Source organism: Rattus norvegicus, chromosome 17 (genome assembly GCF_036323735.1).
Source record: "Rattus norvegicus strain BN/NHsdMcwi chromosome 17, GRCr8, whole genome shotgun sequence".
Taxonomy (NCBI): domain Eukaryota; kingdom Metazoa; phylum Chordata; class Mammalia; order Rodentia; family Muridae; genus Rattus; species Rattus norvegicus.
The window spans coordinates 1,893,239-1,906,740 of record NC_086035.1 but is presented as its reverse complement, the minus strand read 5'-3'; the positions used below and the strand labels follow the sequence as shown (position 1 = coordinate 1,906,740).

Below are 13,502 nucleotides of genomic sequence, written 5' to 3'. Positions count from 1 at the left end.
TCCCCAACATTCTATGTCCTTGGCATGGGGTGGCACATACTCAAGGAACTGAGGTAGAAGGACCTTGAGTTTGAAGCTATCCCGTGTTACATAGAGACCATGTCTCCCAAGCAAGTGCATCAGCAGCCTGCCATGTGGTCTTCTTACTCTGTGTTTCCTCCATCCCCACTGCTCCTGTCCCAGCACGCAGGCCAGTGCAGTCTTCTCAACCACATGTTCAAGTGGTACCTCTTTTCAGAGCTTCTCTGAGTGTTTTCTTGGTATCCTCTACCCCTTCATCCTCCCTGAGCGAGGGGATGGTCTTCCACATCACAGATGCACCTCCTACAAGCTGCAGCATCTTATACAGCACTGGACATCTATTCCGCAGAGACAGTTAGTCTCTGGGGTGTTTTCACCTCAGCTTCCCTCTACTCTGGCCACAGCAGCTCCAGCAAGTGCTCGCCTCATACAGATGTCGGCCTGATCCTCGGCCTCCTTGCCTGAGCGTTGGGACGATGCTCAACGCTACTTTCTCAGTCTTCGTTCCCCAGCCTCTCCTTTACGCCCCTGAAGGAAGAGTTTGGCAGTGGAAATTCACAAAGGAAATGATGTTTGTGTCCTGGATTTACTCCTCCGTGGCGATGCCCAACAGCTGCTTACTATCTTCTGTAAAATCACTCAGAAATGGCAATTAAGTCACCACTCAGATGTTGCCTTTTCCGGACATTTAATCCCAGTTCCTATGAACTCTTGGATGGATCCACTGTGTCTGGCTCTTTGACCATTTTGAGTGTTGTCTCTCCCCATATGCTATAGACCTGTTCTCCTAGATGTCAGGTGCTGCACCGTCAGCCTTAGAAGTGCCTCTGGCTTTGGCTTGCCTACGGTTCACTAATATAATGCCAGAGTATAGCACGCAGGGGTCTGGCTAGAAATCAAGCCAGTAAACAACACTTCCTACCTGCATCCAAGAACATAATGGTTTATTAGTATTGTTGTTGTTGTTACTACTACCACTACTACTACTACCATTACTACTACTACTACCACTACTACCACTATCATTATCATCATTATCATTATTATTTTTCCCTTGAGATGTGTGAGGCTGCCATGTAAGACTGATTTCTGTTTACATGAGACAACTCAGCTGAAGGCCTATTCTTGTTTGAAATAAAGGCAGTCTGTGCGCACCTTACCTACCATCGATCATGCCACTAGGACACAGTTCATGTGGTGGAGGGGTCTGTTTCCTGTTCTCATCCTGAGCAACCCTGGGTTTTGAGCATTGGAGCCAGTTCTGTATATACTAGTTTCCAGCCCTATCTTCTAGGGCCTTCTCCTGTGCCGGGTTTGTTTGTTTGTTTGTGTTTGTTTGTTTGTTTTGTTTTTTTTTCTGAGTGGCCAGCCAGACCTACCCTCATAGTCTGTCTGGTCAGCCAAGTCCATTGAGGGTGTGTTAGGGCCTTTGCCCAAGCTCTAGGGAGGACAGTGGTCCTCCAGAAGATGCTCTGAGGAGCCATCTCCTCCCTTCGCACACATCTCTGAGTGGAAAATTTACAGAACACTTGGCTATTTGCCCTGAGTTGATGGTTTTAAATGGTAGCAGGTGATAAAAAGGCCAGTGGTGGTGGTCCTCAGCCGCCTTCTCTTTTTTTTTTTTTAAGGTTTTATTTGTTTTATGTATCTAAGCACACGGTCCCTGTCTTCAGACACACCAGAAGAGGACATCAGATCCCACTACAGATGGTTGTGAGCCACCATGTGGATACTGGGAATTGAACTCAGGACCTCTGGAAGAGCAGTCAGTGCTCTTAACCTCTGAGCCATCTCTCCAGCCCAGTTCCCAGATTTCTTATGAGGCATGTCTGGAAATGCCACTGATTACGAGGACCAGGAAGGCCTAAAGAGCATGTCTGTCTGGCTGTCTGTCTTCTTAGATGTGCTACCCATCGTCTGCCTGGTAGTCTTATCGTGAGACACTGGCTGTAGAAGCTCAGACCCCCTCCATGCATCCTGTGTGTGTGTTTCCTAGTAGGTACTATTTCCTCAGCCCACTGAAAGCCGATTCCTGAGCAGAAGCCCACAGTGGACCACCCTCGGCCTTCTAGTCCTCGGCGTACTCTACTCTACACCTTCTTTCACCAGCAGAGACATTGTAGAGGGGAGCTATTTGGGGTCTTAAATTTATTTTTATATGTGTGTGTGTGTTCATGTACCTGCTCATGGCTGCCAGATGACAGCTCTGGAGAGAGAGTCCGTTCTCAACCTCACCCTGCAGAGGCAGGGTCTCTCTTGATCTCTGCTAGCTGGCCCACACATTTTGAGGCAGTTGTCTTGCTCTACTTCCTTCTCCTGACAGGAGTGCTGGGATTACACATGACACCACATCTAGCTTCTTGTGGGGGGTTCTAGGGTGAAACTCCAGCCGTCAGACTTGAATAGCCAAGGCCTCACCTGCAGAACCATCTCCCTGCCCCCAAGACATGTGTTTTTATTCATTCAAATAAAAACATCTCCACAGAAATCCTCCTTCCTACAGGCTCCTACAGTTTCCAGGAACTGTGGTGAGTGATGGGATTGGCCGGTAGAGATGTCCACCTTCATGGAGGCAGTAAACATGATGCCGTCAAACCATTCCATCCAAGTGCGCTGGATGCTGTGTTGAGGGGTGGGAGTGATGGGGGCATCCGAGGAAGCAGGCGCTCTTCTTCCTGGCTGAGGGCCAGTGAGCGGACACTGGGCGTGAGCAGGAGTCGCCTGTGCTGAGGGAAGACCAGCAGCTGTTGCCGTCCAGATATTTAATGATGTCATAGACAGTGCCATCAGCAGGGCAGGAAAGCACTGCAATTTAGCCAACGTAGTAAGTGTTCATGATTCTGCATAGAGAGGGCTTTGCTGTGGGCCTGCCTGGTTTAGCCAACGTAGTAAGTGTTCATGATTCTGCATAGAGAGGGCTTTGCTGTGGGCCTGCCTGGTTTAGCCAACGTAGTAAGTGTTCATGATTCTGCATAGAGAGGGCTTTGCTGTGGGCCTGCCTGGAAGTCAGACAGGTGGGCCAACCGCAGTGCGCCTTGTTCTTGAAGCCATTGTTGCTGCCCATTTCACAGACTTGTTGCCACATTAGCTGCTGTTGAGGGCTCACTTGCCTCACTTCCTCCAGCAGTCAGTCATCCTCTCTGTGATCCAGGGACAGTCCTGTCCCCTTAAAGCATTAAAAGCATCTGTTGCTACCTGCCTATGCTTCGTCAGTTTCAGTCTGCAGACACTGCTGTTCACTGGAGAGGTCGCCCTAATGTGATAGGTTCCTTCCCACAGCCCCAGCCAGTGGGCAGTGCTCATTCTCAAGAGAGCACCTCCTCTGCCTAAATACTTAGCTATGTCCTGGCCGTGTGTTCTGAAGCATATTTTTAACTATTTGGTTCTTGTTTTATTTCTGAAGGTTCGGCCTGTCTGTTGAGAACATCGTCGGTGATTGGCTTGAGTGTCCCGGAATACCCAAGGTACCTGAGAACTATTTCAGGAGCAGAGTAAAGCTTACTACTAGCCTCTCAGCCATGACAGTGATGCTTTTTAATATGTCTATAAAAGTAATGTTGTCAGGAAAATGCTGGCTTACAGTAGCTTGAGTCCCTGTGGGATGTAGGTGAATGTGACAATGGCCACTGCATTGTTTATTAAGTGAAGCCATGCAAAGCATGCTGGGTATTTTGGGTAGAGTCTCCAAGCAACAGTTTACTACCTGCAGTAGGTGAAGCAGCTGGCTTTGGTATAGCCAGACAGGTGATCTGGCTTGCCACAGCTTCACCTGACCATGGTACTTGTTTTCATTCCAACCCTACCTTTCAACTTCCGCCCTGTTATACTTAAGGACCCTGCATCAAGCTGGTGTCTCCCCTAGTCATTGCTTTGTCCTCATTGGGGGGTCTGGACTCCGCTTTCCTGCCTTTCAAGTCATGGGTGTCTGTGAGAGAAATGTTTACCACCTGTGGGAATGTCCATGCTTCTCGTCTCTATTGGGTAATGAAAAGTTTGGTCCTGTGATCAGGTAAACAGCTCCTGTACCCAGCTTATTTTTTCTGATTTTTTTGGCTGGCTATATGCACTTCTGCTTGGGAGTGCCTGGGTGCGGATGGATGTCTGTGAACCATGAAATGCAGTGGAGGTGTTCAGCCTTCAAGGGGAAATGTTACTACTAGCCAGCAGCAACTCACTGGGACATACTTGGCCTTCAGTTTAGAAATGGGTGCCAGCCACTGGAAGTTACTGTTGGCTCAGTCCCTCTGGGAACCATCAAAGAAATAAAAACTGTAACAAAACAGGGGAGTGGAGGGGCTGCTGCCTGGGGCCTGGACAGCAGCACTTCACCCAGGTACTCAGGTACTCAGGTACGTCATGAAAGCCTGGGCTTCTGAGAAGGTGACTTCAGAATGAGGTGACTTACAGAACCAGTCTCACCGTGCAGTGTTTTAGGTGAGGCCTCTCTGGTAGTCTTGGTAGAATTTGCTTTATGAACCGAAGGAGGCGGTTGGAGGCTCCTAGGCCTTCTTGGTGTGGCCTAGAACAGGACCCTTATTTGCACCAGCTAGCCAGAAGGGAAGGAAGAGGAAGTCCTAAAGCCTGAACAGCGCATGCCCAGAGGCAGGCTGCCCACTTAGAGTATGAGGCAAGGCTAACCCTCCTCTTAGTGTCAGCAGAGAAGGTTACCTCATGCAAACTGGGGAAAGGAGCAAGAAAGGGTGAGATTTGTCCTTGAGCAGAGGCAAGGCTTTCCACCATGAAGTGAGGAAACCTGTTGTCAAAACAGCCAGGTGCAATGTGGCCCAGCAGCTATAACTTATCTTTAAGGCCCACCTGACGCTCCCTTTGGAGCTTAGCAGCACTGTGCTGAGTGAAAACAACAGCAGCAGACAGAAGCCAGCCTGATTTAGTGCATAGTTAGGCCGGGGAGCAATCACAGGGCATCTTTTCATCTCCACCACCCCACCCCAGTTCTCTGGTTATTTATGTGGCCACTGGTGATCTACCTGCCTGCTTTCAGCCCCTTTCACACTCCTTGTAAGTTTCTTTTTGTTTCCACTTCAGTGAAATGCTTGGCAGGGTCTGGGAGCCTGTGGTGGCAGGAGCTCACAGTGAATGGGACACCTTGTTCTTCGTCCCGCCATTATAATATAAAGTTACTAGCGTGCCTGCCTGAAGTGACAGCACAGCACCAACAGGCTCTCTGCTCTTTGTTCTCCTCAGAATTTCTGTCCTTCAGCAACCAAATTCTCTGATGACAGAGACCAGTGTTCTCTTATGAAGTTTCCATCCCACAGGCTACAGAGGCTTTTTGTCTTCTCAGAAAGGCCTGCCTCAATTTTCCTTCACAGCCATGCTGAATAGAAATCATAAAGAGAAAATAAGTAGACATAACTTAGGAGCAGCAGAAGTAGGCATGAGACCCATAGAGACAAAAGACTTGGATCCAACCTCCTTAAGAAATACCTCACTCCTGTAACCTTTTACCTCACAGAGATTGAAGTCATCTGTGTCCTCAGTATTACTGCCCTTTGTGAATGTTTTTATGAAAAGATTATGCACTTATTTTAGAATATGAAAAGCTTGTAAGTAAGAAGATTAGAATGGCACCAAAGTGACTTTTTTCCCCACACTGTGGTCTTTGAGGTACAGACCCCATATAGCACAGGCTGGCTTTGGATTTCTCTTAGCTGAGGTTGCCCCACCTACATTTCAGTACTCCCTGAATGCTGGGGCTCCAGACATGTACCACTGTGGCTGGCAACCAAAGAGAAGGCTTTAGTGTACATCCTTCTATACAGTGGCTTAGTGTGCGCACACAACCATCACAATCTCCATGTGTGTTATAGCCAAGACAATGCAAAGGCTGCCATCTGCCATCCCACCATTCTCAGACACTTGACCAGTGTGTATGTGGTTGTTTCTCTCTCTGTGTGCCCTAAGGCCTACCTCATCTATAGCCGTAGCCAACCTCCATCATGAGGTCTCTCTACACATGCACTAGAGATGGCATTTCTTTACTTAGGTCTTCAGTCCGCCTTGGTTGAATTGCTACAAAGCTTTGGAAGATCCTCCAGAACTTGTCAAGTCCTGAGGTCTCCCTGAAAGCAACTCCATGGTCCTGATCCTATTCCCCAGAACCCACACCATTTCCTTATTGTATTTTGCCTGGGCTAGTACAGTAGCTAATTGGTCATGGAGTAGCCAAGCTCTTTTCTTTCTGTCTGTTTATCTATCATCCACATCAATGTCATGTGAGTTCTCCCAAACACAGCTCAAGTCCATCCTCACTGGGAGTCTCTTCATTGACAGTGTTCTGAGAATGCTCTCTGGCCTGCTGGTGATTCTTTCAGTCCTGCCCAAGGCTGTCCTCTTTAGAGCTCTTTTGTCCCACCTTCCAGGTGTCCATGGGCAGCCATAACTACCAGACTCCAAACAACAGTCTCCTTTGCCCGGGGTCTGTCCTATCTCTCTCTCTCTCTCTCTCTCTCTCTCTCTCTCTCTCTCTCTCTCTCTCTCTCTCTCTCTGTTTTGTATTCATCATAACTGGCTTTATATGGTTGCTATTTTCGTGTTTCTCATGCTGTCCTTATCCTCCCTGCCAGGAAGAGGCATCACAGCTGAAGCATCCCACAGCACTCACCATGATAAGCGTGTTTCTGGTTTTTCTGCTTAGTCCTTTTTGATGCTCAGAAGCCCATTGTCTGATAGAGAAGTGATGGCAGCACATGGCATTAAGTACTAGAACTATAGCACACTTGCACACCTTAGTTCATTAATTACTCAATATGTATGTATGTATGTATGTATGTATGTATGTATGAATGTATTTGGTGAGACAGGGTCCCATTATGTAGTCCAAGCTAAGCTAAAACTTGCCCTGTAACCCAGACTGGCCTGGGACTCACAGACCTTGATGGTTCTGCCTCCTGAGTGAGATTGCAGCTCTGTATTGCATCTGGCCTTAAGTCTACTCTTAATTAAATTTATCTAAATTTAAATGTTAACAAACTATATTGCTTGACACATCTCAGGTATAAAGTGAAACTACTTTTCAACTGTTGATTTTATGTAATAAAAATAAAATCTAAGCATTTATGATTAAAATTCAGCATCTGGGTTGAGATGGAATGTGCAAAGTATCAGATTAAGAAGCCTCATACCAATAGGAAAGGAGGAAGAGGAGGAGAGAAAGAAAGAAAAAAGAAAAGGAAAGGAAAGAAGGGGCTGGAGAGGTGGCTCAGTGGTTAGAGCACCGACTGCTCTTCAGAGGTCCTGAGTCCAATTCCCAGTATCCACACGGTGGCTCACAACCATCTGTAATGGGATCTGATGCCCTCTTCTGGTGTGTCTGAAGACAGCTACAGTGTACTTATATGAATGAAAGAAATAAATCTAAAAATTTTTTAAAGAAGAAAAGCACTTCAATAATTAAAAATGTTTTCGCCACATTTGAAATGTAGGATTTGAGTGCATAGTGGCCAGGCACGTACAGATGGTGCCGGTTCCTTTGGTTTCTGCATGAGTTCAGCCAGCTACATGTAAAAGTATTTTTAAAGAAACCGTCTCTGAACTAAGCACCTACAGACTCCCTGCAGCGGTGGTCTGCCCTCTGTAGGTTTTGAGCAAACTGGGAAGACCACACGCTGTACCTGCACCACGTTATGTAAGGTGCTGGAGCGTCTCTGGAAAATCCTCACAGGGGTCTTAGACCAATCCTTCAGATGCTGCAAGATGAACTAACCCATTAAAACCTCATCTGGGGCTTTGGCAGAAGCTGGACTAGCTCAGTGAGGTACACGGGGACTGGAGGGTGTCACTATGATAAACTTATGGGTAGTGGAGAGGTGAGAAAGATGGAGGAATAGAGCAGTGCTTGCACAGCGCAGGCAGCGGAGCGGTGCTTGCACAGCGCAGAGAATGGAGCGGTGCTTGCACAGTGGAGACTGTGGAACTGGAGACATGGTAGCAAGACAATTGTGGGAGAGGACTGAGGTCTCAGTGGAACAGGTGAATGTCCAGTTTGGTCGGCAGAGTGGAATGCAGCAGGCTGGAGCAAATGTAGATGCAGACTCAGCCCTGCACACCTCACTCGGCCATAGGCTTACATTGCCTCTGGGCAATGAAGAAAGCCAAGATGAACGGTTCACTTTCTGGACTGGACCCCCTCAATTGGACCTCAAATGAACTATGATTCATGATGCTGCCGAGGACTATGTGTGGGTCAGTGCAGCCCATGTCACCTCCTGATGCCATGCAAACATCCGTGGTGTATGCTGCATCCCGAGGCCATGTTGATGTCTGCATGCTGTACTGCCATGGGGGCCATACTAATCTAACTGGCCTTCAATGCCATTATGAGGCCATGGTGAAGTCTGAGCCATGCTGCCACCACGGGCCATGTCTGTGTGCATGATTCTATAGCAGCTGGGAGATAGTGGTGGGAGCATCTGTGTTGATGTTCATGGCCCATGTTAACTACTAAAGACCATGCAGATGATCTAACTACAGCCTGAAACCATTCTGATGTCTACAAGCCATGCTGCTGCAGGGGGCCATATTGATATGAGTGGCCTGCGCTGCCACCTGAGGCCATGTTGATGCCCATGGTCCAGGCTGCCTCTGAGGGTCTTATCTGCATTGGGGATCCTACTGAAGCTGAGCCATGTTTGTGCTGTCACCAGAGGAAGTCTGTGATCTGACCTCCTGCTGACTGTAAAGATCAAGGGGGCTACTCTGGCAGTGCTACTGATGATTGCAGATGCATAGATGAGAGCAAGGGGGCTACTCTGGCAGTGCTACTGATGATTGCAGATACATACATAGAGGAAAAAGAGGAACATGAAAGGCTTCAGTGACAACCCTAACCACCCCAGGAATCCATCAAAGACAACCCTTAAAAACTGTGATAAGAAGACTGCAGAGATGACTTAGTGGTTAAGAGCACTGACTGCTCTTCCAGAGGTCCTGAGTTCAATTCCCAGCAACTACATGGTGGCTCACAACCATCTGTAATGGGATCTGATGCCCTCTTCTGGTGTGTCTGAAGAAAGACAGTGACAGTGTACTCATATGCATAAAATAAGCACATCTTTTTTAAAATGTGAAAATATGCTGAGATGTAGCTCTCTTCAACTGATGGCACCTGGCAGTCATGGAGGTGGAGAAGGACTCAATTTTCTTTAGGGGCTGGCCACTGGGAGTTTCACCAGGCTCCAGTGAGTATATGGGCAACACAAATTGGACTGTTTTGGGGGAGGGTGTAGGTCACAAGGGAGGGCATGGAAGTACTGGGGGGTGAGTGTGATTGGGGTATGAGAGGTGAAATTCCCAAAGAACAGTAAAAATATTATTTTGAGAAACAAAACCTTTATCTGTTATGCCTTGCTTTTAAGATGTAGCAACTGCACTGAGTTTGAGCCTGTAACCACAGCCCTGAAGCAAAGACCGTGAGTCTGAACTGAGCCTGGCCTACATAGCAGGTCTCTGACTTAAATCACAGAAATGATAGCTAAAAAATTAATAATTAAAAATGTTTGTGTTTATATGATGTGTGCATGTACATACACACTTGAGAAGGAGGGGCTGTGCAAGTAAGTGTGGCAGCAGAGACTGGAATCCAGTGTCTTCTTTCACTCTCTACTTGATTTTTTTAAAGACTTATTTGTGTGTGTGAGTGTGTGTATGAATGTGTAAGAGTATGAGTGTGTGTATGAGTATATCTGTGTGTGTATGTGAGTATGTGAGTGTATGTGTGTATGAGTGTGTGTGTATATGTGTATGTGTGAGTGTATATATGAGTATGAATGTGAGTGAGTGTGTGTATGTGTGTATATGAATGTGTGTGTGTGTATTGCTGAGCAATTCTTGTAGAACCTGAAGCTCATCAACTGGCTGCCCAGCAAACTCCTGAGAGCCTCTTGTCTCCACCTCCCGGCACTGGGACTACAAGTGCTTACCTCTATGTCCAGCTTTTTCCAGGGGCATCAAGCACTGACCCGTCTCCTCTCCCATGCAGCTGAGAAGCTTTACCTGTTCTGTGTGGTCTATGTGCGTCCTGCTGAGCAGAACTGTTCACATGGCCTGTGTGTGTTGTTGAGAACTGTTGACTTGGCCTGTGCGTCCTGATGTGCAGAACTACTCTGACACTATCAGCTGAGCTAACAGGTGAGTCATGGTACCTCAGAGTTATCCACAGAGCAGATCTGAACAAAACTATCGTAAGTTTATAAAGTTTGTGTATCAAAGTGGAGATGGCTGATATGGGCCTTTCCAGGGTAGGAACTAAGCCCTACCTTGGGTCTGCTCTCAGTTTCTACTCCTAGTCAACTGTTTTCAGAGATCTGAGCGTGTTCTTTCTGACTTAGGTAAGTCTGGGGTCCATCTGCACCTAGACCTCCTCAGAAAAGTGTACCAAGTAGTAGAATCAGTGTCAGCAGAAGCGAGGGTAGCACTAGGGACAGGATGGCTGTCAGGCCAAGCTGCATCATATGTCCCAGAAACAGGCTGAGAGCCACCTGAATTCCCACACTGGCCCCTGAATCCCAGAACTGAGAGCAGAAAGTTATTTTGCCATCTTGGGGAAATGCCACTTCATTTCCAAGCAAACATTCAAGAAGCTGCCAAAGGTCACACAGCCAGTAAGGGGAGACGGAGGCTCTACAGGGACAATGCTGCAGTCATGGGGCTGGAAGGTGGTCAGGTCTGCTGCACTACATCCTAGTAGCCAAGAGTGAGTGTTCTGGGTAGAGAATGACAGCTAGTTTTCCTGAGGGTGACTTGTAGGCTTCTTGTAGCACATTCCTGTATTGTTTTTTCATGTGATCTTAGAGGCCATTAGAATACTTAATCACAGGGCATTTATAAAAGTTTGACACTTCATGGTCAATCAAGAAAGGGACTGTTTTGAAATTTTCATCAGATTAAATTCCTGTCATACTGACTGTGGAGCTGTTATTTCCTGCTCAGAGTGGAGGCGCCCACAGCAGACCTCCAGATAGGTTCACTGTCTCTTTGTTTAGTAGTTCATCCACATTTTGTGACTGAGCATCTTGAAGGCGCACTGATGGAGCTCAGCTCTCTGGCTTGCTTGAGGCAGCATCTGAAGAGAGGGTGACTCGTGGTGGCCCTCACTGTCCATCAAGGTGCCTGTCCCGTTCTACCTCTTCAGTTTTAGTCTAATTTTCTCGGCACGTAAAGGTCAGTGCTCAAATTTGTTTGCTACGCTGTTATAGCCAAGTACTACAGACAGAGCAACTGTCACAACTTGATTTTCTTAGAGTTTTGAAAGTTGGAAATCTGAGGTCGCAGAGTTGGTTTCTCCTGAGGCCTCTCTCCTTGGTTAGCAGATAGCTTCCCTCCCCAACCCTCATGTGTGTGTATGTGTCAGTGTCTCACACACATTCGGTTTTCCGCCCCATCTCTTAGCTATAAGGACACCGGTTACACTGGATTAAGACCTGGGCAAGTGATTTTATTTTACTGTGATGGGTCCTACCTCCAGAACAGTCATTCCGAGATACTGGAGGTTTATGACATCAACCCGAGAAGAGACATAGCTCAGCCCACATCAAAGCTCACCACCAATTTCCTGACAAGTTCCAAATTTCTAGGAAATCTTCAACACAATAAAGGTCACACATTTTAACCCCATGGGGGAATACACTCTGAGTAGGTTTTGGTCCCAAATGATGCTGATTACTTAGACCAAAAGAACCGAAAGGCATGTCTGGTAAAATAAATGAGAAGTAAAGGAATTGTGCTTCTGTCTTGCAGAAGTGCGTGCACTGGCACTGTGCACTGTGCAAGGATCCACCCTGACCCATCTGGGCACCAGGCTCCACAGAAGCACTGTCCTTGCTGAACTGGCCCCTCCCATCCCACTGCTTTCCCTGTGCACCGGTGCCACTCTTCATGAGGGGCTGCGGGAAAAAGGAAGATGAAAGAAGCAGTGTTTCCCTTAGGTCACAATGACGTTCAATGGGAAAGCACAGCACAAATACCAACCTAACCAGAAAGCAACCCACAGCTAGAGCTCTTGGCTGGGTCCCTTCTCGCTATGGAAGCAAGAATCTGCGGAGATACTGGAAGCTGGTTCTGAAGGACAGGCAGGTTTGAGGCAGAAAGCAGGAAGATACTGTGGGTCAGGGACTAATGTGCCCATGTGCGCTATGTCAGGTAACCAGAGTCTGTGATGTGCTTGTGTCAGAAACAGGGCTGAAAGCACAGGGGCCGGTACCTGATTCCAGTAACAGACTCCTCCCCTGCCGGGGCGGGGTGGCAGTAATAGTCCTTCTCAGTTAGCCTCATAACTTACCCTTCTCCCCTCCCAAGACCACTTGTACTGCCCCAGTGATAGAAGAGTAAGTTTCTTTTAAAGTACTGATGGAGTCCACCTCGTGGTGTGTTGCATCATGATCTTTCCAGCCTCCATTATGAACAGGTGTGTGCTTGCTAGTTATGAATGGAGAGCAAGAGCTGCCGAGGAGCTCAGTGAGGCAGGACTCGACCAGATCCCACAGAGACTTGGTTTTGTTTGTTTGTTTCTTTCTTTCTTTCTTTCTTTCTTTCTTCCTCCCTTCCTTCCTTCCTTTTTTTATTGAATATTTTTTATTTACATTTCAAATGTTGTTCCCTTTCCCGGTTTCCCGGACATAAGCACCCTATCCCATCCCCTCCCCTTCTTCTATAAGGGTGTTCCCCTTCCAAACCACTCCCTCTTCCTGCCCCCCCCAACATTCCCTTACATTGGGGGGTCCAGCCTTAGCAGGACCAAGGGCTTCTCCACCCATTGGTGCCCAACAAGGCCATTCTCTGCTACATATGCAGCTGGAGCCATGGCTCTGTCCATGCATATTCTTCAGATGGTGGTTTAGTTCCTGGGAGCTCTAGTTGGTTGGTATTGTTCTTATGGGGTTGCAAGCCTCCTTCAGCTCCTTCAATCCTTTATCTAATTCCTTCAATGGAGACCCCGATCGTAGTTCAATGGTTTGTTGCTAGCATTTGCCTCTGTATTTGTCACGCTCTGGCTGAGCCTCTCAAGAGAGATCTATATCTGGTTCCTGTCAGTGTGTACTTCTTGGCTTCATCAAATATTGTCTAGTTTGGGTGGCTGTATGTATATGGGCTGGATCCCCAGGTGGGGCAGGCTCTGAATGGCCATTCCTTCATTCTCTGCTCCAAACTTCCACAGGGACTTGTGATGCAAGGAGTCACCAGAGGCTTTGATGATATAACAGTTGCTTGAGTGACTATTTCACAGCATGGCCAGGTAGACCAACAGGCCTGTTGGAAAGATAATTTCCTGGGTGAAGAATTATATCTTCCTCCTCAATAGGATGACATGATTCAGTGGAGAGGGAGGAAGTTAGACTGACTCTTGTCCCTTAATTGTCCCAACTTTGAACTTTCATGTGTAGAGTTTTTCATTTGCTGATACTTTAAAAAGTAGCATTAAATCTATCTGGCCAATAGTATGTAGCTAGAGAGCACATGGGGTG

At 47.3% G+C, this 13,502-nt stretch overlaps 1 protein-coding gene across 14 annotated transcripts in view; it reads left to right on the top strand.

Moving 5' to 3' along the window:
• Aopep (aminopeptidase O) overlaps positions 1–13,502 on the top strand; it is a 316,008-nt gene that overhangs the window by 226,268 nt on the left and 76,238 nt on the right. For all 14 annotated transcript variants that reach the window (XR_010058813.1, NM_001012346.2, XM_063276129.1 and 11 more), the window contains one exon: positions 3,425–3,485. Coding sequence is in view for 13 of the 14 variants with exons in the window: in NM_001012346.2 (NP_001012346.2) it covers positions 3,425–3,485 (61 nt within the window). In the remaining variant the exon portion in view is untranslated. The remainder of the gene's footprint in view (positions 1–3,424; positions 3,486–13,502) is intronic.